At 33.9% G+C, this 26,730-nt stretch overlaps 1 protein-coding gene across 2 annotated transcripts in view; it reads left to right on the forward strand.

Annotated features, from left to right (window-relative positions):
• Positions 1 to 26,730, forward strand: part of LOC111150846 (ring finger and WD repeat domain 2) — a 249,971-nt gene that overhangs the window by 138,683 nt on the left and 84,558 nt on the right. For both annotated transcript variants that reach the window (XM_022508477.1, XM_022508479.1), the window contains exon 15: positions 9,703 to 9,819. In XM_022508477.1, the coding sequence (XP_022364185.1) occupies positions 9,703 to 9,819 (117 nt within the window). The remainder of the gene's footprint in view (positions 1 to 9,702; positions 9,820 to 26,730) is intronic.

Consider the following 26,730-nt stretch of genomic DNA (forward strand, 5'->3'; position numbering starts at 1 on the left):
AGAGCACAAGCAGGGGGAGCTGTGGAGGGAGAGGGAGAAGCAGGCTCCCCACTCTGCAGGGAGCCCAATATGGGGCTCAATTCTAGGACCCTGGGATCATGACCTGAACCAAAGGCAGATGCTTAACTGACTGAACCACCCAGATGCCCCTCCATGAACACAGTTTATATCTACCAAATTTAGTGTTAAGAAAAAATTTTTAATACTTTTATAGTTTTCACCATATAGATCCGATACATTATTACAACTAAAGAGTTTGTGCTATTGAAAATGGTGTTTAAAACATTAATACTCATTCATGTTTTACTAGTTTATAGGAAAACAGTTTTTTGGTTTTTTAAAAAGATTTTATTTATTTACCTGACAGACAGAGATCACAAGTAGGCAGAGAGGCAGGCAGAGAGAGAGGAGGTGAAGCAGGCTCCCCGCTGAGCAGAGAGCCTGATGAGGGGCTCGATCCCAGGATCATGACCTGAGGCAAAGACAGAGGCTCTAACCCACTGGGCCATCCAGGCGCCCCTTAGATTAGACTTTCATTGGACATGTTTTTGTCAGGTTAAGGAAATTCTCTTATTCCTTGTTTGCCAAGAATATTTATCATGAATGGATGTTGAATTTTATCATTTTTCTGTATCTGTTGAAATGATTATATTTTGTTTGTTTGTTTGTTTGTTACTATCATGAACTATAATGATCTCTTTTCACATCTTGAAGTAGCCAAGATGGGACGAAACCCATCTTTGCCATCATGTATTATCTCTTTTCTGTATTACCATGTTTGGTTTGCTGATTTATTTTTTTAAGGGATTTTTGCATCTATAATCATGAGGAGTATTGGCTTTTATTTTTCTGTTCTTGTAATTCTTTTTGTGACTTTCATATCAGGATAATGCTGGCCTAATAAAATGATTTGTCTTGTTTTGGGGGGTATAGATGGAAGTGATTGTTTAGAATTGTTGTTTTGTTCATAAATCTTTGGTATAACTTGTAACTGAAGCTTTCTGAGCCTGGAATTTTCTTTGTGTGAAGGTTTTAATTAATAATTTATTTTATTTTATTTTATTTTTTTTAAAGATTTTATTTATTTATTTGACAGGCAGAGACAAGTAGGCAGAGAGGTAGGCAGAGAGAGAGAGAGAGGAGGAAGCAGGCTCCCTGCTGAGCAGAGAGCCATATGCGGGGCTCGATCCCAGGACCCCGGGATCATGACCTGAGCCGAAGGCAGAGGCTTTAACCCACTGAGCCACCCAGGCGCCCCTATAATTTATTTTTTTTAATTGACATGTAGTTGACAGGCGTACAACATAGTGATTCAGCAGCTCTCTATGTTATATTGTGCTTACCATAAGGGTAGCTGCTGTCACTGTACAGTGCTATTACCGTACCATTGACTGTGTTCTCTATGGTATACCTTTTAACGTATGGCAGAAGAATTTAATTTCTTTAGTAAATTTAGAACTATTCAATTCATCTGTTTCTTCTTGAGTGAGCTTTGGTGGTCTGTACCTTTCTGGAATTGATATTTTGTGTCCTCTCTTTCATTATCTGTTATTTATGTATTTAGGTCAGTGTGGCATTAAGTTTATCAATTTTAATTATCTTTTTCAAATATCTAACCCTTGATTTTATTTTAATTAATTTATTTATTTAATTTTGCTTGTTTTCTATTTGTAGTTTCATTGATGTTTGTTCATTAGCTTTTTTTCCCACGTTAACTTAATTTTTTTCTTTGGGTGTGATTCTGTTTCTCTGTTTTATTAAGGCTGAAGTTTATGTCATTGATTTGAGCCTTTTGTCTTTTCCAATGTAAATATTTCCAGGTATACATTTCCCTTCAAGCACCACTTGAGCTGACCCCTCAAATTTTCATATAATATATCTGTTTGTTCATTAACTTTTAAAAGTACACGTAATTTTTCTTGTGACTCTCTTGTTTAGTTTGCTTAAGATTTATAGCTTAATTCTGGTTGGAGAACATGTTTTATATGGCTTTAATTTTTTCGTATTTGTTATGATTTGTTTTATGGTCCAATATATGATCTGCCTTGGTAAATATTCTAAGTGTATTGAAGAGTTCTCCAGTGTTCTCCAGTGGAGTATTCTGGGTCAATTAGATCAAGCTTATTGATAGTATCTTTTTGGTTTCTGTATCTTTGCTGTTTTTGTTTGTCTTGTCTCCTTGTTCTACTGATTATGAAACAGGAGTGTTGAAATCTGATTTTATTTCTCCTTTCAGCCAGGAGGGGATGTTTTGCTTCTTCTTTTGTTGGCTTGGTTTTTTGAAGCTGTTTTGTCAGGGTCTTAAGCATTTAGAATTGTTGTCTTCATGAATTGACCCTTTTATCAATATATAATATAATTCTTTATCCCTATTAATATTCTTTCTTCTGAATCTACTTTTTAGATATTCATCAAAGCACTAATCTCTTTTTTCTTTCCTCTGAGATTCTAATTACATGAGTGTTAGACCTTTCATTTTTGTCTTATATGCCCCTCAGTCACTGTTCTTTTTATTTTAATATTTTTACTCTTTTTTACATTAAGTAATTTCTGTTGTTCTTTTACATCACTGACTCCTTTATCTCTTTACTTTCATTTTGATATTGATTCAGTCCAGTAAATATTTTATGTAAATTACTGTATTTTTTTTCTAAAATTTCATTTGATTCTTATTTTATAGTTCCTATATTTCTACTGAATATTTCTGTCTCTCCATTAGCTTTAAATGTGTTTACCTTTACTCCATGGAGCACAGTTACAGTAGTTGCTTTAAAATCTGTTTAATAATCCCAACAGCTAGATTTTAGAATTGATTTTTGTTGATAGTATCTTTCTTTTGAAAATTCTTCACGTTTTCCTGGATTTTTATATATTCAGTAATTGGTGAGTTGTATGTTAGGCATTTTGAATATTATTTAAGACTCTGGTCCTGTTCAGATTTTCTGGATAATGTTCTTTGTTTTGTTTTGTTTTCAAGCAGTTGATCAGCAGTTTAGATAGTGACTATATGTTCTATATTGCTTTCTTTGTGAATGATAGTTCCATTGTCAGAGCGGTTTTCAAAGCCTATGCTGTGCTACATTGGTTTGTCTCATGCATATGCCAGTCAGAAGTTAATCTGGAAATTGCGTTGTATTTTCAATTGTAGTTCAGTGCACAAAGCCTTTGTGATGCTTCTTTATGTCCATCTTACACATACAGAGCTCGTAAGTAACTAAAGAATTAGTCCTGTTCATACACAGAATACTGGATCTCCTTCTCCAGTGCTTGCTTTTCCAGGTTTCTCCCATATTCTTTGTTTCCCTTTTTTCCTGAGGCTTTGTCAAGAAAGTTGAGGTTTCTCTATAGATGAGTTACTCCTTTTTATGACCACAGAGATGGAGTTTCTGTGGGAATATTAGCTTGTCATACTGCTGTAACTCTGTGACGGAAGCCCACCCAGGGGGTTGTTGAGAGAGAAGAATAAAACAAATGAAAAAAAAAAAAAAATGACCCTCAGTCCTCTGGCTTGCAGGAATGCCTTTTTCCGGTCTTATGGTCAGAAACACAGGGATTTTCCTCAGTTTTTGCTTATTGAGGTGCTGATTTTGGCTTGCCATGGGTAAAAAAGAAGGAGAAAAGAAATGGTACTCTTACCCTCCTGCATTGGTTACTTCTTTTAACTTTTGAATGTCCTTCCCATAATGACTCCTTTTCCTTACTTTTTGGATTCCTCAGACATTTGCTTTTTGTTTTTGTTTTTTACATTGTCTTCAGAGTAACCTCATAGAGAGATTGGCTATAGTGGGCTTACTTTGTCTTGGTTGGTACTGAGTCCCAAAGGCATTTACGCCCATCTTAAAAATTTTTAGTGTTAGTAAATTATCACTCTTGGGAGTGTTTGGTGATTTCTACTTACAAATATTGCTTGTAAAATACTGCTTCTGTGGTAATTTATAATAAGAATGCTTTACATTGCTTTTAATGCATTTTACACATTTAGCATTTACACATTTAGCACACATAATATATTTTACATATTTAGCATTTTATATTTAGCATTTTATATATTTTATTTTTTAACATTTTATATTTTTATTTATTAAATTTTAATAGTTATTAGTGGATATTGTTTTTTCAATCCATAATACTAAGTCCTTATAAATGAAATTTTTGTATTCATGCTGTTACTTATTTATTTTATTTAATGCCATGTATTTAAAAAATAGTTTACTTTCAAATATATATGTACATACTTGGGTGTTAAACATGAATATAGCAGGAATAGATGTAGTATTTCTGTGTTGCAAGGTAATCAGGAAAGAATTTTATGAACCAATTTATAACTTCTTTACAAAAAATATATTTTCCTTTTCAAATACATGAACTAAGAATCATTTGCAGTAAATAACCTTGCTTTTGAATTAGAATAATCACATCCTTTAAAATTTTTTTATCCCCAAATATGAATTTGAAGAATATTTAGGCTTTAGAACAGCAGTAGTTACAGGTTCTTATTCATTCCAGATTTTCATAGCTGCATACATTAATGTAAAAGTGATAAATTTGAAATTTTGACAAGTTTAAAAAATTAATTTTAGTTAATGGATCTGAATGAAACACTTCTTTTTAATCAAAGGACTAAAAAATTAATTGCAGCATAATAAATAGCATTAAGATAGTAGTTATCTTTCCTCTAATTTATAACTTTAGTCAGTTATCATTCCTATAAGTTATAACTTTACTAAATGTAATATCTCCTATATCCAAGTGAATTTAAAAGGCTTATGTTAGATGGCCTCCCAGGTGGCCCCAGTGATCTGTCTCCTAGTATTCTCATACTTTCCTCCCCATTTTTCCAGTCTTTGTGCTTGGTAAAATATTATAGACTTGAAGGTATGTCACTTCTGAAAATAGTTGATATAAAACACTGCAGCCTCTGTCTTCATCATTCTCTCTTTATATTTGGTTCAGTGTGGAGAAGCTAACAGTATTGTCATAAGCCCAAATAACGGGGCGCTTGGGTGGCTTAGTTAGTTAAGTGTCTGCTTTAGGCTTAGGTCATGATCCCAGAGTTCTGGGATCGAGCCCTTCGTTGGGTTCCCTGCTCAGCAGGGTGTGTGTGCTTTTCCCTCTCCCCCTCTGCACTCTTCCTGCTTGTGCTCTCTCTCAAATAAATAAATAAAATCTTAAAAAACAAACAAACAAACAAACAAACAAACAAACAACAACTCAATTGGTGGGGAACTGCATCCTCATGCCAAGAGCCATGTTGAGTGAGTTTGCAGTGGATCCTCTAGCTCAGCTGAATGGCAACCTCTCTGGGCCTTGAGACTCAGCCAAGACTGTCCAGCTAGGCTGCTCGGAGATTCCTGATCCATGTGACAGTAAATTTTGTTGTTTTAAGTTGTAAGTTTTGGAGCAATTTGCTGTGAAACAACAGCTAACTAGTACAACAAGGTCTGTTTTCTCTATTTGAGTTTAAAAGAAAAACTTGGTAAATCAGTATTGTCAAAGTGAACATCTTCGTGCTTTATCTTTCATATATTTTTAAGATTTTATTTATTTATTTATTTATTTATTTATTTATTTATTTATTTGAGAGAGAGAGAGAGAGAGAGAGAGAGAGAGAGGCAAGCACAGGGAGCAGCAGGCAGAGAGGCAGAGGGAGTAGTAGACCAACTCCCTGGTGGGCAGGGAGCCTGATGTGGGACTGGATTTCAGGACCCTGAGATCAACCTGAGCTGAGGGCAGACACTTAACTGACTGAGCCACCCAGGCGCCCCCGTCTTTCATATTTTTAAAATAGATTTTATTTATTTGAGAGGGGGAGAAAGAGAGAGACCAAGAGCATGAAAGAGGGAGGGGGGCAGAGCAGTAGGCCGAGGGAGGAGCAGACTCCCTGAGCCCAACATGGGCCTCCATCCCAGGATCCTGGGATGATGACCTGAGCCAAAGGCAGACACTTAACTGACTGAGCCACCCAGGCTTCCTTTCATATTTGTTTTTATTGATTTATAAGATAGTACGTATGTCCCTCGGGTTTTCTGTAGTTTCTAGTGAAACAGCCCTATCCCATTTTACTCGCTCTGTTTTCTGTAGCATCTAGGCAGTAGTTTAGAAGTGGGTCCAAGAGTATCAGATATCAAGTGTACTCATAATTGAACTAAAGACAGGCTTTTTTATGGTATCAAACACCTGTGTGTCTTTTTTAAGGATGTTTTGGTGCAAATTGACATGCAGTGGGCCCTGTCTGAGAAGCTCTAAAACGTATACATACTGCATATTGTAAATGGTGCTGTTATTATAGATATTCAGTGTGTTTTATTTTTGGAAAAAATAATAATTGAATAAAAACTTAGAGACTGTTTAACTCCGATTTTACAAATTAATGGGTGATAAACTATACCCATCTTCTACAGTAGTTGGGTTTTAAAAAATTTAGTATTTTTTTTTTAAAGATTTTTATTTATTTATTTGACAGAAAGAGATCACAAGTAGGCAGAGAGGCAGGCAGAGACAGAGGAGGAAGCAGGCTCCCTGCCAAGCAGAGAGCCCAATGTGGGACTCGATCCCAGGACCCTGAGATCATGACCTGAGCCGAAGGCAGAGGCTTAACCCACTGAGCCACCCAGGCACCCAAAAATTTAGTATTTTTTTAAAAAAGATTTTATTTATTTATTTGAGAGAGGGAAAGAGAGCAGGAGGGAGAGAGAGAAGCAGACTTCCCGCTGAGAAGGGATCCCGACACAGTGCCCGATCCCAGGATTCCAGGATCCCAGGATCCCAGGATCATGACCTGAGCCGAATGTAGAAGCTTAACTGATTGATCCACCCAGGCGCCCCCCAAATTTAATATTTTGTAATGGGACTTAAGTAACAAGTTCATTTTCTAAAGCCAGCTAGCTAGTATTCAGAACAAGTTTGTTTTTATTTTTAGCTTCTTACATTGCAACATGGTTTTCCTAACAGTCACTATTTTTTTTTTTTAATTGAAGTTCATAGGAGACTATATATACAGAAGTGCCATGAGTTTAATTGCCTTAATTAGCTCCTCACCTTGAGGTTAGTATTTTAGTTCGAATTTACTTTTACTTTTTCTTAACAAAAGGTGGTTTTCACATTAAATATAAAATTATATATTTATTGATTTTTAATGAAATTTTTAGTGTCATTCTTTAACAGTAGGCATATTATTACTGATTTATATATGTTCTTCTTTTGAGGACCATATCATTTATATTTGTTTCAGACATTTTCTTCCAAACTTTTTGTTGATTTCTTCTACACTTTACTATTTTACCTTTTATCTATGATATCATCTTAGGATATTTCATCATATCTGTTCTAGTAGTTTCCTAGGAGTCCCATAGCAGCATTATCATAAACTGTTTGGTTTCCACAATAGAAATTTATTTTCTCACTATACTAGAGGCGAGAAGCCTAGAATCAAGGTGTTGGTGAGGCCATGCTCTCTTTGAAGGTTCTAAGGAGGAGTCCTTGCTTTGCTGCCTTCCCAGTTCTGGTGGCTAGTACCAATCCTGGGTATTTCTTGACTTGTAATTGCATCTAATTTCTGCATTTCTCAATACATGGCCTTTTTAATTTGTACCTCTTTACCCAACCCTCCCTCTTTTTATCAAGAAACCATTCTTTGGATTTAGGGTCATTCTGATCCATCCAGTAGGACTTCATCTTAACTTGACTATATCTGCAAAGACCTTATTTACAAATTAGGTGACACTCTGGGATTAAGACTACAACATAGCTTTTTGGGGAATGTGGTTTAACTCACAACACCTATTTTGTTTAATAGTCAATAATTTAATAAAGTATTCTTTATATATTTTTCTTATGCTGTATATATTTAGTATATCTTTATTTTAAACTCTGGTTATTGTTTAAGCTCAGACAGTTATCGAATTCTATCTAATCTAGTATCTTTTATATTGAAAATTATAATCAATAGTGCTTACCATTGTGACTTATTTTTAAAATGTTAATGATTACATTAACATTGAGAAAAGTAGCATGAAATTAACAAAAGACCTTCTAATTTAACTGTCGTTTTGTCCTAGTTCATTCCTATGCTTACTTATATTGAATTGTTATAAAATACTGATGGATAAACCTTGTTTATAAAGGTTCTTAGTGATTAGTATTGGGATTATGGGGATAGTAGGTGCTCCATAAATATTTGCTGTGGATTAACTTTGGCTTGCTACTTTTTGAGAGTACAGCTCTACCACTTGATATTCTAATCTATAAATGCTGTATTTGACATGTGGACTTTTAATTATAGCTAGCCATTTCATCTCAGATTATATATCTTATTGCTGGGACAGTTGTATGTTGATTGGAATAACACATGGTTCCTATTAGAAAATAACATGAAACAAGACAAGTATTCCTATTTAAAACTCTTATTCTTTTATTTTAATATTGGTATCTTATTTTTCTCTTAGGAGACTAATAGATTGTTTAGGTTGTAAGTAACTTTTTTAACGGTTAACTTTTATTCGGGGTCCACATATTTAAAGAAACTTTCTATGGAATTCCACTTGTAGAAGATAAATTAACCCATTCACCCAGAAAATATCTATTCTTAGGAAATACCATTTTATAGAAGTAATAGTTGGAACCATTTTTACTTTTTTTTTTTGAACTCCCATTTACAGATCGCCATAATAGTATTCCCAAAAAGATTCTTAAATTTTACTGTGCCGTCATCTTAATACTGGTTTTCAACCCAAATGCACATTGGAATCACCCAAAAAGCTTTTAAACAAATACCAGTACCTGGACCCCAACTGGGTATTGTCCAGGACAGGACATTGGGTGACAGGACATTGACACCCATTGAAAAGATGGGTAGGAAGATTTTTGTTCTTGTTATGGTTAATATTCGTTATTAATTCTGATGTGTAACCAGGAGTATACCAATACCTTGAAAGTCTGTTTTATATGTGTATTCTGTTGTCTATGAAGGCATTTTTGATGTATGATATAATCTGTGTTTTGGTACCTTACAAAAACAACAGCTCACTTTTCTATTTCTGCTCTGAGATCTGACCTTCTCTGATCAGTTTTTCTTTAATCTTTACAAATCTCAGTATAGACCCTGGACTGGACCAAATACCAAATATTGAAACAAACATTTAAAGTTGAGCTAAGTAATTCTATAACATTACTTTAGACACACTTAAATCATATAACTTGAGTTCTGGCATAAAATTCTAAAACCATGGAATTCTTAATTGAAAGACAAATCAAGAACTGCTTCCAGGTACTTTACAAATGGCATTTGTATTCTGAGATATGTAATAAATATGGAAGTGTATTTGTGCATGCATGTTTGTGTAGCAGTGGGATGACTATATGATTCATCTTCCAACCCATGTTCTTTAGAAAAATACACACCATTTTTTTTAAGTAGGCTCCGTGTCTAATGTGGGGCTTGAACTCACCACCCCAAGACCAAGAGTCACATGCTCTACTGAGTGAGCTAGCCAGGTGCACCATCCCCCCAATACCATTTAAAGAATACTGAAAGAAATACACGTATATCTCCATATTGCTTTTTTTTTTAACCCCTCTCTAAACTAAAATGTTTTGGATTAGTATGAAAAGGCAACTGTAGCAATAAGCAAACATTCTGGGTTACAGAAGCATTTGCTAATGCATTGTTTAATTCTTCTCATTTTTATTGTCTTTTACTCTTAGTGAAGCTATGGTCTACCAACCTAGACAACTCAGTGGCAAGCATTGAGGCGAAGGCTAATGTGTGCTGTGTTAAATTCAGCCCCTCTTCTCGATACCATTTGGCTTTCGGCTGTGCAGGTAAGACATGAAAGCAGCTTTGTCTTCTTTTGATGTTGATTGCGTATTGTGGCTAGGATAAAAGACTGTAGTTTAAAACGAATAACTTGCCTTGTGAGTTTAAATTTTGTTTTTTGTTATTAGATTCTAAGAAGTATTTAGTGTGCCGTCGCTACTCATTTATTACTATGCCTTAATTTTAGTATTCTGTCACCATCTTTCATACATAGAGATGGTTTGTTGATTATTTTTGTTGTTCCTCCAAGTCTTTGCATGCGTGAACTAAGGCTTATTCACACATTTAGGTTGTAATGACATTTAAATGATTAAGCTATATTATACAGACAAAGGAATCCATTTTTTTGATTAAAGGAAATCTATTCATTCCTTTAAAAATTTAATTTATACATATATGTATGTATAACTTATATATATAGGCACAGTGAATGAGACAGGTAAAATCTTGCATCATGGAATGCATGGTAACATAAGAAGTTCTCAAAAACGTGTTAGCGATTACTATAGCAAAGAATTTCTTGTTAATATAATTTTCTTAACTAGGGTGACCAAATGTCTGCCTTTGCCAGTCATGATTTATACTTACATTATTATAATTACTATTAGTGCCTTCTTTCATTCTCAGAAGTGTTATGGGTTGGAAGATAAATCATATGGTTGCACTAGTCCTTTGTCTTCTGTCCACTCCCCCTAATTGTTAACTAGAACAATAAATAGTAAACACTTGTAATTTAACTTCTGCATTAGGAAATCTCTTTGATTCTTTTTATATTGATAATCTCAGTTTTTTAAAGATAAGTTTGGCACCATATAATGAACACAGAAACGCCCTTAAAAAAGGAGAAGCATAATTTAAATCTTATTTGTTATTATACCCTTTCCTTATTTCAGTTTATTTATTCACTTATACACTGACGTAATTTCATAGTTTCAGTAAGGTACGGTCTAATGTGTATCTGTAGGTAAAATTCTCTTTCTGTTAGCATACAGAATTTTGTTTTTCCTAATCAAATGGTATTCTTTTCCATTTGAACCTACTATTTCCTTATTAAATCCCTTTTCTATCACTGACTAGGCAAGCTGATTAATTTATCTCCCCAAGTTTCTTATCCTTAAAATAGAGATAATCCTTTGGTGCTTTATGAAGATTATGAAAGGAAAATGTTACATACAAAGCTTTTCTAATATGGTATTTAGTAATTGTTTAGTTATTTTCATTATTAATACTTTATCATGCATTTAATTAAAATAGCTTATTGAGTTTTATTGTTACGTTCTATTTTATAAACACACTCACCATTGGCCATCGTGTATGAATTGAAGTTATTGTCAGTATTTAATAGGTACAAATACCAGATATGAACATCTTCAGAATTTTTTGTTCCTGGCAAAGGGAAACCTACTTTATTTATGTATTTTTAAATTTTTTAATCCAGTTTAATTTAATTTAATTTTAAAGTTTATTTACTTAAGTGGTCTCTGTACCCAATCTGGGGCTCAAACTCACAACCCTGAGATAGTTCCAAGGTCTTCCGCCTGAGCCAGCCAGGTGCTTTAGGGAAACCTACTTTAAAAAAAATGCTTTGCTCTCTGGCAGGCTGTTTGCCCTTACTGTTTTAAATTTTTATGTATTTCTTACTTAATTTTTGCATTTGCTTTTCCATGTGTGCTTTAAAATTTATCTTTTTCCAATTCTAGAAAAATTCTTTTGGGATTCTTCTCTGAATTACATTTTATTTATTTGTTAATTTTGGAACTACTGGCATTATTAAGATAGTACATCTTCCCACATAGTTATATGGGGTAGTTTTCCGTTTGTTGTGATTATTTTTATCTTACAATGAGATTTCATCGTTTACTTCATTTAGGTATGAGATCTTTCTGGTTAATTTTTTTCTATGTCTGAGTTTTGGTTCTATTTTTTCTATTCCTTATTTTAAGTACTGTTTGCTAAAAGTAAATAAAAATTTTTAATATTTAGATATATGTATTATATCTAGGCTCTTTATAAATGTTTTTTATTAAATCTAGTGGTTTTTTTTGGTGAAGTCTTTGAGTTATCTATTTATACTTGATAGTGGCCGAAATGATGTTTGTTTTTCTTTTCCAGTGGTTTAATGCCTTCTCTTCTTACAATGCAGTGTTTCTATGATACTGGTGATAGTTACTTTCCTCATCTGTTTCATGTAGTTGAATGGGCTTCAGTCTTTCACTTTGTAGGGTATCTTTTTTTTTTTTTCTTTTTTAAGATTTATTTATTAGCGTGAGAAAGAGCGCCTGCGCTGGTGAGGGGAGGTGTGAGGGAGAGAGTCCTCTCCACGTTGAGTAAGGATTGACCAAGGCTCAATCTCATGACTACCAGCTTGAGATCATGACCTGAGCTAAAACTAAGAGTCAGATGCTCAGCAGACTGAGCTACCCCGGCGATCCTAGGATATCTACTTTTGGAAAATACTCTTTATTAAGTTCAGAAGATTTCATTTTATTGTTTCTTAGGCGCAACTTCAGTATTTCATCAAGTGCCTGTATAGCCACAGTTGATACAGTCATATGATTTAATTTATTGATATGAATTATGTATATACATTTTCTGATATTGAATTATATTTGTGTTTGTAGAATAAACCTTTTTTGCACATAATGATAAATAGGTGTTATTGCTGGTATTTTTATATCTATAATCATAAATTTGATCTTTTTTAAAAAATCATTTTAATCATTATTTTATAATTCCTAGTGTACATAAGTCTTGAACTTGTCTTGTTTAATTTATTCCTGAGTATTTTATTACTTTTTTTAATTTAAAAAATTTTTTTCCAAGTTTTTATTTAAATTCCAGTGGACATATAGTATTTTATTACTTTGAAATGTATTGTGAATGGAATTTTCTTAATCTTATTTTTGAATTGTTTGTTACTAAAGTTCAGAAATAGAATTAACTTTTGTATATTGATCTTGCATCCTACAATTTTGCTGGTCTTGTGTATTTTTTCCTCTTAGTTTTATTGTGGATTTCGTGGGATTTCTATATTTAGGATCAAGGTATCTGTGAGTTAAAATAATTTAATTTCTTCCTTTACTATGCTAATGTCTTCTTGCTTACTTGTATGAGCTAAAAGCCCAGGTATAATGTTAAATGGAAGTGGCAGAAGGAACTTCCATACATCATGGAGAAAACATTCAGTTCTTCACAGTTAAGTGTGATATTAGCTCTAAGATTTTTGTTGATACCTTTATCAGGTTGAGTAAATTTCCTATTCCTAGTTTGCTAAAAGTATTTATTATGAATGAGTGTTAGATTTTGTCAATGCTTTTTCTATGTCTGTTGAGGTAATCTTGTAGTTTTATGTCCATTATTATAATAATCGGGGATAGTTCATTATTGTTGTGGTTTTGAATGCTAAACAAACCTTCCATTCCTGGGAAAAAATCTCTCTTAGCCATGGTATAAAATCCTTCTTAATATGTTACAGAATTGAGTGTTCTAATGTTTTAAGTATTTTTGTGGTATTTGTAACTTTCTTATGATGTTTTTTGGCTTTGATAGCAAAGTACTATTGGCCTTATAGAATGAGTTGGGAAGTATTTATTTACTGAATGAGTTTGTAAAGGGTTGGTATTACTTCCATCTTTAAATTTTTTAAAAAAGATTTTATTTATTATTTGAGCAAGAGAGTGAGCAAGAGAGAGAGCATGAGCAGGAGAAGGGGCAGAGGGAGCGGAGAAGCACACTACCCACTGAGCAGGGAGCCCAAAGAGGGGCTTGATCCCAGGACCCTGGGACCATGACCGGAGCCAAAGGCAGCATTTAACAAACTGAGTGACCCAAGTGGCCCTCTTCTTTAAATATTTGATGGAATTTATCAGTGAAACTGTCTGGACTTGGACTTCATGAGAATATTCTAAATACATAATTTAATTTCTTCTTAAAAATTCATTCAGATTTTCTGTTTCTTTTTTAACTCAGTTTTGGTAGTGACTTCCTCTCTGGGAATTTGTATATTTAATTTTTCTAATTTGTTGTAATAAAGTTGCTCAAACATTCTCTTATTGTTCTTTTAATTTTTGTAGTGTTAGTAGTAGTGTCCCATCTTTCATTGCTAACTGGTCTTTTGTGTTTTCTCTCTTTTTTCTTTTTGGTGGGTCTAGTTAAATATTTGTCAAGTTTCTTCAACTTCAGACCAGAATATCCTATATTGCCAGTGTACTTAACATTGTTACCCAAACTTACTTGTTGGAAGGGTTAGAGATCTATAGGCTGAACCTCTTATAATGATTCTTATCTCACCATAAGTATCAGTAGACCAAGAGAGATGTTCTTTCCTTCTTATCCAATCCAGATCAAGATATGTTGAGTTCAGGTAGGTTATGCTATTGCTATAATAAAGAGATCAGAAATTGTTTACGGTAACTGATACAAAGCTAGAGACTGGACATTGAAAAATTACATTAGAAAACCTCCACATCCTTACAGTGACGCTTGCAACAGAAATATCCAAAGCTGAATGACCACCAAGTTTCTATCTTTCAGATCTTACATAAGTGCTTCCCTGTGCTGGAAACTCATTCACATCTGGAAGCATAACTTTAAGAGGATCTGGGCAATACAGTTTTTAACTTTCCATCCTCCATAGGCTTTAATAAGGTGGTAGGAATGGATGCCGAGGACATTGGCCTTATCCAGCACAATGCAGTTTCATATGAGTTAAGGACATAATTTTTCTGGCTTTGAAATAGGTATTTTGTATCCAGGCAAGCATTAATGAAGCCAATAGTCCTTACTTTATTCACTTTCTTTAATTCTGTCTTTTACTGATTGAAACATGCATCTTATTACTAAAACATATTAGAAAAACAATGACTTATGTTGTATCATTTTCATTTAGAATTGCAACATTTCTTAGATTGTAGACTATTGTCTAAATGTTTTTCTTTAAACTGTAAAACATCACTCTTTAACTGTACCATTTATTTTGCTACTCGGAGAAGTACAGGGTCATATTCCTGAGATTGCTTAATAAATATCATTTGTGATGATGAATTTGACATTAGGAGTGGGTTGCACATTTTTAAGCATTGCTTTTGGAGTTAGAAGAAATAGACAATGAATGAGTAAGCAAGCTACCCACAATTATGTTTTGACTCCCTGTTTCAAGGGCATTGTGGATCCTACCTACTGGGTAGTGACACATCTTGCTAATTCAGCTTCCCTACTTAACCTTCATTTAGATAATGTATTTCTATTTGGTACAAGTAATTCGTTTCTCTCTCTTTTACTTTATCATTTACTCATTTACCTATTATTATAATATAAAAATATGTCTAGTTCTTGGGTTTGTTTGTTTTTTTTTAATTGGAGAGTATAGCATGAAAAAATCTCTTGAAGTATGGTAAAAGTTCATAAGCATTTCTTTTAAAATATCAAATCCTCCTTGAAAATAGTAGACCATTAGTTTTAAACTACTTTTTTTGTGATTAACACTGAGAAAAAAAGCTTTGAGTTTTATTTTAAACCATGTAAAAAATCTTAAGTATTGAGATTATCTGAAACATGCTTTCACCAGAAGACAGGATAATATTTTTAATGTAAAGTTGAAAGTATGAGTGTTTGTTGTCTGTTACTTGATTACTACATGATGTTTTCTTAATAAGTAGAAAAAGGGGGGCACCTGGATGGCTCAGTGGGTTAAGCCTCTGCCTTCTGCTCAGGCCATTATCTCAGGGTCCTGGGATTAAGCCCCGGATTAGGCTTTCTGCTCAGCAGGGAGCCTGCTGAGCCCTTTTCTCTCTCTCTACGTGCCTCTGCCTACTTGTGATTTCTCTCTGTCAAATAAATAAATAAAATCTTTTAAAAAGAATAAGTAGAAAAAGGTAAGAAAACAATTTCTCTCCAGTTTTCTTCTCTAAAGCCAGTTTGGGAGAGCCCTATAAGATGAGGTTGAACTCAGCAATCTGTGGTTTTAAGGGAATATCAGAGTTGGCTTGCATAATAACTTGAAGCATCTTGCAATTTTTAAAACTGAAATGATTATAACAGATAGGAAATATGCATACTTATGTTATGTAATGTTATGTTATTTATTTGACAGAGAGAGAGACACAGCGATAGAGGGAACACAAGCAGGGGGAGTGGGAGAGGGAGAAGCAGGCTTCCTGCTGAGCAGGGAGTTCTGATTCCAGGACTCCGGGATCATGACCTGGGCTGAAGGCAGACGCTTGATGACTGAGCCACCCAGGTGCCCAAAATATGGGAACTCTTAAGGCATTCTTTTTAAAGTAATAATAGTTTATTACCCCAAAAGTTAGTGATGTAAATCAAAGGTAAGGTTAGTATTATTCCGATTTAGGAGTGGTATTTATGCCAATAACATATTCACTGGGAAGGAATACTGTTTCTAGAACAAACAGGAATTTTGAAATATCTTCTTTAACTCTGTTACCAGTTAGCATTTTTAGTTTTAGTTACTGTAAACTCTTTGTTACTCTCTGTAAGCTAAATAGTTCATATGCATAAAAACATCATTTGTTTTCTCATTTTTTAAGACTGTAGTTTTTTGTCATTGGTATAATAATAACTTAATTTTTAAAAGAATTTTGTTTTGTTGTTGTTGATACATTTATTTTTAAATATCTGTATTACTTCTTTTACTCTTACAGGTGCTTCTTTTTGCTTAAAGAATAAATATACATTCCTTTGCTTCTGTTTTAAGTCCTCACGATTGGCTTCATTGTTCTTTATACGTGACTCATGTTAACTCTGAAAATTTTTACTCAGAAGAATTTTTTTTAAAGATTTTATTTATTTATTTATTTGAGAGAGAAATCTTTAAAAAATAAAGAGGGAGGCAGTGCCTGGGTGGCTCAGTTGGTTTAGTGGCTGCCTTTGGCTCAGTTCATGATCCTGGGGTCCTGGAATTGAGCCCCGCATTGGGCTCCCTGCTCAGCAAGGAGCTTGCTTCTCCTTCTCTCTCCGGCTGCTGCTCCCCCTACTTGTGCTCTCTGTCAAATAAATAAATAAAATCTTAAAAAAAAAAGAAAAAAGATAAAAGCGAGCATGGGGAGGAGTAGAGAGAGAGTGACAAGCAGACTGCACTGAATATAGAGCCCAGTGCAGGGCTCAATCCCACAACCTCAGGATCATGACCTGAGCCAAAAACAAGAGTCAGATGCTAACTGACTGAGCTACCCAGGTGCCCCAACTCAGAAGAGTTTTTGTAAAGCTTCTTCCATAAAGACTTCTTGATTCTGAGTACAGCTATTTGAGGCTATTTTATATACATATCTTCTAGTTTTAAAAATTGATGTAATCATTTAAAATTGTGTATATTTAATTTACAAATAGTACAAGATTATATCCTCATTCTTAGCTTTCAGTTGTTAACTCATAAAGCTCACGTTCTCATTCACCATGCATCATTACACTGCTTCTTCAGAGGTGCTCTTATTAATAGTTTTGCAGGTGTCTTTCCACAGATAGATAGATACAGCATTTCTTGAGGAGGCCAATAAGCTTTTTTCTTTATTTAGAACAATATATTTTTTTCTTTAAAAATTAGGCTTGATTCGAAAAGATGGAAATTTATGCTATATAAAACACAAGTTTAGAGTATTTTTAGATCTCTCTTCTATTCCCCCCACCCCAAAATATTATTAATTCCTTTCAATTTAAGAAGCTGGTGTTTAGTTTAAGGGGCTACGAAACCTAATTTAATTCATTTTTTAAAGTTAACATGGAGAAACTTGAGTAAGGTAGATTTGTAAGTGCTGGAGATGTCTTCTGTTCTATTTTCCCATCATATTTAAGTAATGGGAGAAAAGTTTTAGGCTTGCTAGTTTTATAAATCTGCCTTGTCTTTTATACAGCAGCTGCCAGTGGGAATGATATCTTTTCCTTCACATTTAAATAAATTTCTGAATATTTATTTAATAAATTTGGATTAGTGCCATAGCACTTATGAATATTATCTATTGTAAGTAAGGGAGCAGGGAATGAATATTAAGATATTCTATTTTCAAGTTTCCAAATAATTTGAGTGAACTCAAATTGAAGTGACATGCATATAAAGCCAATACTATTCAAGAAACAAAGTATTGTATTACTTTGTCATACAATCCACTTTTGGGAGTGCTAAACTCTAAAAACAACTTTGAAGTACCTAGTGGATCTTTCCTCTATTTATGTGCCTTGTCTTACAGCCTGTAAGTAGCATTGTAACTACAAGGTATTTTTAAAAATGGACTTTACAGGAAATTTTATATTTTTGTTAAATGCGGATTGATTGATTATTTGAGTTTGAGGTTTTTTTCTTTTTTTTTAAGATTTTATTTTTAAGTGATTTCTGCACCCAATGTGGGGCTTGAACTTACAATCCCGAAATCAAGAGTTGTGTGCTCCTTTGACTGATCCAGCCCCATGCCTTTAAATGCGGAGATAATTAAAGTTAGGCATCTTTTCAGGTGTTACTAGTTTAATAGATGTGATCATCATTCAGTTTTTGAAACTAATATTGAGTAAGCACTAGAAACACTTGGGAAGTATGAAATATATGATTTCTTAGGAAGCCAAGAAAATAATAGAGCCAAAGTACAAAATCCAAACTTACAGTGGTGTGGGGGAAAGGAATAGACTATTTTTAACCCAAAAAAACAGGAGAGGAAAGAGAAAAATAACATAAAATGTTTGGAGTAATTAAAAAACAGAAAAGCTGATGGAGATTCAAATATATCTAATTATGGTAAATGGAAATGGCTTATTCTTTCCAAGTAGAAAAGGCTGGGATTAACAGACTAGTTAAAATCTTTAAAATGTAGTAATATACTTTTTACAGGGGATGCATTTGAAACAAAGTTAAACAATGGTAAATAAAAACAGTTTTATTTTGGCACGAGATTAATAGACTGGTGGACCAGAGCTAGCAACAGACTCACAGATGTACTGACATTTGATACCCAGCAAAGATGGTTGTTTGGGAAATAGAGAATTTTTATACTCTGACAGTTGTTTTAGAAATTTTAGCTCTACCTCATTAAATATACAAAATCCATTGACCAGGTGACTTAAATGTGAATAGCAACACTCCTGAAGTATTTAGAAGATAATACGAGAGAGAATATCTTCATGATCTTGTGTTAGGGAAGGCTTTAAGATAAAAAATTATAAATCATAAGTTTGTCTACAATAAAATTAAAAACTTTTGTTCATCAAATAACACCTGAAAAAATAATTAAGAAGTCGCTAATTGGGGAAAGATACTTAGAATACCTCTAAGTGACAAAGTATTAGTATTCAGATTTCATGAAGAACTCTTTCAAATAAATAAGAAAATGATAATTACACCCTACAGCCTTGATATTCGAAATGCAGTCTGCACAGCAGTCAGCATCGGGATCACTTAGGAGCTGATAAGAAGTCTACTGAATCAGAATTTCTGAAGGTGGACCCCAGGAACCTCTTTTTTCTTTTTAGCAGGCTCCCAGATGACTATGCACTCTGAAGTTCTAGAAATCTCTGCCCTAGAGACATACATATTTAAGTAATGTTTATAATAGCATTGTTTGTACATTTATACTGTGAAACATTCAGCGGTGGGAATAAATGAACTGCAGCTCCGTGAATCCATATAGATGAATAGTGAGCATAATGTTGAATGGAAGGAAGTTACAGAAGAACACATGGTATAATTCTGTTTATAAACATGCAAAACAAACTATTGTTTAGGAATATATTCATTGGCCACACAGATACGTAATTCAACCATAAAGAAAAGAAAGGGGAATAATTACTGTGTATTTAATTATAGTGCTTACTGTCAGATGGAGGAAAAAAATGTGTCATACAGGATTTTAAGATTTAGGAATATTTTATTTGTATCTAGCGTACTAGTTATGTGGAGTTTGAAACTTCACATATGTTGTATGGACTCTTCTGTATGCAGGCTATTTTTCCAAGTCACAAAGTTTTTTAAAAAGATGGAAAAAATGTAAACTAAACAAATGCTAAAAATTTAACATATAAACATTTATAGAAAATACCATTAAATAGTTTATTTCTCTTGGTGACTTTGAAGATATTTCCATAGAAACTTCTTAAAAAAAAAAAAAAAAGATTTTAAACATCTATTTGATAGAGCAAGAGAGCGCAAGCAGTGGGAGGGACACAGGGAGAGGGAGAAGCAGACTCCCCTGCCAAGCAGGGAACCCAGTGTGGGGCTCCATTTCAGGACTCTGGGATCATGACCTGAGCCAAAGGCAGATAATTAACTGACTGAGCCACTGAGATGCCTCTTCCGTGGAAACTTTTTAAAATTGACTGATGTTTTGGCAGTTATAAGTGAACAGATAATGGTAGTCTCAAGTTTTTCTTTGTGAAAGATTGAGACTTTATCAAAAGTATTCAGTTTTGGGGCACCTGGGTGGCTCAGTGGGATAAGCCTCTGCCTTCAGCTCAGGTCATGATCTCAGGGTCCTGGGATCGAGCCCCACATCGGGCTCTCTGCTGAGCAGGGAGCCTGTTTCCCCCCCTCTCTCTCTGCCTGCCTCTCTGCCTACTTGTGATCTCTGCCTGTCAAATAATTAAAAAAAAAAAAAAAAAAAGTATTCAGTTTTTGTTGTTTCCATTCCGCACGGTTCAGTAAGTTTTCAGGTTCAGCTGTGTCATTTATTTATTTATTTATTTATTTATTTATTTATTTATTTGGGTAAGCACCTACAGTTAGGATGAGTTATATTTAAGGAAATGATTAGAATAAGTCCAGTGCTAGAGTAAAGCAAGACTGCCGTTGTTTATTCAAATATTTACTCCATAGGGGAAGACAGTTTTTATACCCTAATACGTGATTTAATGAAAGAGTTCCAGAAAATGTGTTTTTCCTCATTGGGGTTTTAAAAAGTTGGCTTCTATGTGTGACCTAATGTTGTAGATTATTGAAAATCCGTCATATAAAATACTTTAAATATTTTGAAAACCCCATGTTAGAAAATTGAATTTTCTGAATTTAAACATTTATTTGGTATTTTCACATTCTGTTTGCAAGGTTAGATTTCTTTTTATATACTGAACACAGTAGAGTGATGAATCATATAAGTTACAGGTTATTTCTTTAGTGAGAGAATTAAAATGAAGATGGAAGAAGTTGCTGTGTATTCTCAAGTGCTGCTGCAGAAAGTATAAATTTGGCCAGTAGTATCTGAGTTACAGATATTGATTATATATTCTGGTTAAATATTTTCTTAAGGGGTTTAATTGAATTGTGACCAGTCTCCCTCCACCTCTTGTGATCCTATGTTAAGATAGAATATAGATTGCCCTGTCACTAATGTAAACCAGGAACTTGGAAGCCTATCTAAACCAGCTTTCTTTCCATTTATTGATTATTACCTGTTTGTAACCTTCTAATGCATAAATATAATGCTTACAACTGTTAAAATTTTAAGTCACTTCTTCCTCTACTAGTGGTTCTGAATTAATCTTAAGGTATATAAACCACATTTTAGATTCTGCTAATTTTACTTTAACATCAGAGCCAATTTAATTAGTCTCTTTTAATCAATATTAAGCTGTTGTAATGCTGAAAGATTTGTTTTAGATTTTAACATTGATAATTAATTGCATTAATGGTCTCAATTCTTGACCTCTTCCTGTATCTGTGTGCTTTGCCATAAAAGAGTGCTTTGTCATGGTGGGGAAAAAACCCCACTCTTGACTGTTTGGTAACTTGCTTTGGCCCAAGTGATGTTAAGTTGACATTGACTAGAAGTTTGAAATTTGCTGGGACAGTTGAGCTTACTTGCTCTTGCTCCTGGGTCATCACCATGAGGAGAACGTGCTGAAGCTAGCTGCTAGTCCCAGGTGGGGAAGGCAGAAAGACACTCAGAGTAATAATCTACTTGTCCAAGCCAAATCATTCAACCTCCAGACATGTAAACAAGCTATACTGAAATCAGCCAACCCTAAGCTATCCCTTATTCTTTGAGAATTAATGAAGATTCTGTGCTACTAAATTTTGGAATGGTTTATTATCCAGCAGTTCGGTGGTGGCAATGGCTGATTAATACAGTGTTCTATGAAATTGTATGGTATTGAATGAATAAAGGCCATTTCCCATTATCAAGACTCTAATCATCTTCCATCTATAAAAAATCACTAGATATAAATTAGCAGTGTACATACAGCCAACTGTATCACCTTCAATGGCTTCCACTTGTATGAAAGCACAGAAAAAAAAAATCTACATAAAATTACTCCAGTACCTTTAGACGCATGTTTTAAAAAATCTTCATGTATGGAAAGACACACATAATGCTTTTCATTTAATGTAAAGCAAAAGTCTTCAGACTGGAGTAAGAACATCTGATGGAACACTAAAAGTATTGCAGGTGTGTATAGAAGCTTAAATCCAGTTTTGGATCCCAGAATTTCATGTGTCAATTGATATGCCTGACATTGACACTTGGAGGTGTCATGCCTATTCTCCTTTCGACTTCAACTTTTACAATCGTTTTTTCCTCCCCCTATTTTCCAAAAGAAAAGCATACCTCACATCATCATGAATATTAATATGGTGCATTGTTCCAGGCTGTAAAAACCTCAGGATTATCAAACTAAGGGATGGTTCTAAGTTTTGTTACTAGTGTAACTGCCTATCATTCTTTGTTTAAGAGTGAAACGTAGCATTAAAGAAAGTATATTTTATACCACATTATAGTGCTTTTACTTTAGATATTGGTTGAGTGAAACAGTGGAAGTGAAGTTTTTTCTTTAAAGGACTTCTTCTGAGTATTGTCCAAAAAAAAAAAAAAAATGCATTGTTCCTTATTCTCTAGTCCCACTGGTGGAAGCAAAGCAAAGAGCCCATTAGCACTATGTACTGAATGTGGATCTTGTTATTTCAGTTGGGCAATAAACCTTGTCTCCTATTTATCCATTTATCTGTTAGAGATTCATAATTTATAGGGATGCATATTAACACTTTAATTTGAATTCAAAAAGATAATCTGACAATAAATCTTTCTAATACGTAAGTTGATGAACTAAATCTATGCTCTCAGATTTTGACAAAAAATACATTTAAAACAAAGCAGCACAAAAGCAAAAGTAAAATAGCATACTTAAAACACTTTGCTGGCTAAGTTATATTAAAATTACAGTATCTGGGATTTTTGCAACCTTTCTGAGAATATGTTAATAATAGGTATAATTAATACTGATCCATACTCCAGTATCTGCAGTATGAAAAATCCAGAAAGCTTTGAATACCAGAAATTCGTTGCTCATTTGATGACATCAGATCTAAAGCACATAGATAAAGATATATCCTACCTATCTGTCTGCATACAGGATGCTGACATAGACCTTAGGGGAGTATTGCATAATATGAAGCAAACTTCCTTTCAAAATCAGGAAAATTAAGAATTATAAAACTTAATCTTTTCTAAGTGCTTGGGATAAAGGATTGTGGCCCTGTATATTTGATTTGATGTTGGTAAAACCATTTTAGTTCTTTGCAAGAATTGTTACTTTCAATTACTCTTAATTATTAAGTAACAGATACGTGATTCCAAATCTTTATATTCAATAAAATTGAAGAATGGTCTAATCAAAATGACAGATCATTAAAAGTATTTTTTGATGATAGATTACTATATGATTTTTGGCATAAACTTGGGTTTTAAAACAGGAAACCTTCCATATCTGTGACTATATCTATGGAAATAAATGAACAATAGGAATAGATTTAATGCTGAACAATAAGAATAGCATCCTAAGAGTATATAATATTTATTTACAGTTACCAGAACAAAATGGCAACAGAAGGGCTCAGGGAGAGGGGATGCCACAACCATCTTGTGAAGACATACATTTTCAACATTATTACTTTTGTTTAATAACATAATTATCAAAATGTGTTGTATATATCAGTTGTATACAACTAATTTTAATGATAATTCATATGGAAATGATTTCTTAAAATTAGAGCATTTTGGTCAAAGGAAAGGGAATTTATATAAATACACACCTATTTTTTTTTTCCAGAGAAGAGAGAATAAGTAGTATTAAAAGACTGCATGAAATCAGTTGGATGAATTTTATTTTTCAAGGAGAAAGTAAATATAAATTCAAGGAAAAGATTATGTAAAGGTTTTCCATTATTGAAGAATAGGTTATTCAGGTATTTTTGTTTGTTTAAAGATGATGTTGAATATCAAATCTCTCTAGCGTTTAGATGTCATTAGATACACTGAATTCATATTTTAAAATGTCAGTATGTAATAGTGATACAAATGACTTGCAAATATTTATGTGATGAAAATTTTTAGATACTGAGTTAAAAATTTATGAGATGGTAGTTTTTCAGTATTCTTTTTAAGTAGAAAAGTAGAAGGCTTTGAATCTACCTGATTAATTAATTGGGGGAAAAGGAGAGTGGATATAGATGGTTGAGAGTCAATGAATGGCCATTACTGGTCAAAATTAGGTTCTAGCTAAATGCTTTAATGGGTGGATTCATTTTTAAATAAGTTATTGTACGGTGTTCAATGAAAAAATAAGATAAATTTGGTTGTAAAGAAAATATTTTCTTTTATGACTAAATACAGTTTTGGTAAGATGTGGGATTTTTTTCAATAATTCATACATGAGTCTGAAAACCTAGACTCTACTATTATAAAACCATCTATGAGTATAGAAAGAAGTTGAGCATCTCAGAAACTTCTTTTTTGCCTGTACTCACTTGCTCATGCTCTCTCTCTAGTGCTCTTTTTCTCTGTCAATTGCTTTCCCTTCCTTTTGTTTCTCTTCCCTCCCTCCTCTTTCTTCTTCCTTCTCTTTCTCACTTTCTTCCTATTTCTCCTTTTCTCTACCTTTTCTTATCTCCCTCCTTCTCTTCTGTCAGTTCCTGTCTTTCTCTGTCTCCTTCCCTTCTTCCTCTTCCTTTCCTTTCTGTTTTTTTCTCTAGTTCTGCCTGCCTCTCAGTCCGTACCAGTCATTTTCAAACCCATGTTTGGGTTTCTTCCCCACAGTTTACACATCTATTTCCTGATTTCTTTTCCTCACCACCAGTTCACTCTTTTTAGTTCTTGCTAAGTCTCCCTGTCAGTTTTTTTTACGATGCCAGACAACTAGGTAAATACCTTTTTCACATTACTAATCCAATGAAGATACCTGAGATATTGCTGACAAAATATTTTTCTTTGCTTTCCATCAGCTTAGAATTGATTGCCTTGTATTTATTCTTTTCCCTAGTCATTTTATCAGACTTTATTTCTAACTGGCTATATAGTGATACTGATGTCAGTGTGACAGCCAACTGATTGTATACTGTTGGCCAGGATATATATTAAAATTTCTAGCCGGAATACTTAAAAAATGCTACTACAATGTGAAGAAGGGAAGATGGAGCTATTACTATTATAGACTGGTATTAATGAAAAGGAATACTGCACCAGGCAGAATCAATGTAGTTTTTTTTTTTAAGAATGCAAGAATTTAGGATGCGTGTTTCATAGATGTGATAAGAAAATATTATCAAAAGGTAGGCACTTTGGGAGTTCTACTTCTGCTTTGTATGTAGAAAACCACCAAAAAATGTTACTCTCATCTTAAAAACAAAAAAAGCTGTATGAGCTACAAAATTATAACTTTTCTTGACCCCTGTCAGAGAGCTGAGGTCTCAAGGCATGGGAACTGAATTCCAAGGAATGACAAGCCCCTCCAAGGAAAGATGGGACACATGAACTATTCACCATTTGCAGACCACAAGAGGAAGAAGTAGCCACCATAGAAGCTGGTAAGAAGAAATGAGCTAAAATTGTAATGCATTCTTAAAGACCAAGTATGGGTTGGCATATCTGTATGCCCGAAATACAAGGGGAGTGCACACTTAACTCATGTACTCTTCTCCATCTCCCTCTACTGGCTGCTAACAAGAATGAATGGGTCAGGGCAGTAGCCCACATCAGGCACGCAGGAGTTCACAAAGTAATCAGTCCCTACTGAAAGACCAGCACAAAACTTCGTTTCTCTGGATCCTTCCTCTCTGCTCTTACAGAGCAGAAACTTTTTAAGCTATTGGAAGAGGAGCAAGAAAGCTTCTTGGGCCCAGGATCCTGCATCAGTACAAACCAGAGATCTACTACCACTGATGAAGTGACATGAAACCCTCCCTTGCCTAAAATGTGCATCAGATGCTGTGTAGAATTTGGCTGCCACAATGGTGAGGGATTGGAATGCTAAGAAGACCCCCGTACTGGAAGCTCAGACATATGAACCCTTCCTAAGACTCATGATGAACCAGAAGAACTGAGTCCTCTGTTCCAAACAGAATCCTACCACAAAAAAAACAAAAACAACGCAAAAAAAAACAAAACAAAACCAAAAACACACAAAATGACAACCACCCCAAAACAAAACAAAAAACCCAGAACAAGTTAGAATCATCTACCACTCACAGAGGGAAAGTAGCATGGAGAAGGACCCTCTCTTTGGCTCATAGGCAGGAACTAGTAAAAAGGTAAGAGAAGAACAGGAATACAGAGAAAAATTTCTGTTGACCCAGATCACACTAAGTACAAGGTAATGATAGCTCATCGCTGGAAAGAGTTGAAGCCTGTGGTACACTTAATAGTGAGTTTAATAACTAAAACTAAAATGTGGTTTGAACATTGACTAAATTGATTAATCCCCTCACATGAATGGCCTGACAGGAAAAGAGTGTACTTATTTCTAAGCAGAAATAACATTTGCTTCAGTATCTACTGTTCTGTACATGATCACTTATGTTTAATAAAAAAGTATGTGACTACAAATAAGAATAAACATTCCATTACCAAGACTCAAATCAGTAGATTTATGGGTGTTAGGATATGAGACAAATCTTAAAATAACTGTTTATCATGTTAAAGTATATGGTGGGAAGG

The sequence above is a fragment of the Enhydra lutris genome, unplaced genomic scaffold (assembly GCF_002288905.1).
Source record: "Enhydra lutris kenyoni isolate GAN:26980312 unplaced genomic scaffold, ASM228890v2 scaffoldscaffold24, whole genome shotgun sequence".
In the NCBI taxonomy this organism is placed as follows: Eukaryota; Metazoa; Chordata; class Mammalia; order Carnivora; family Mustelidae; genus Enhydra; species Enhydra lutris.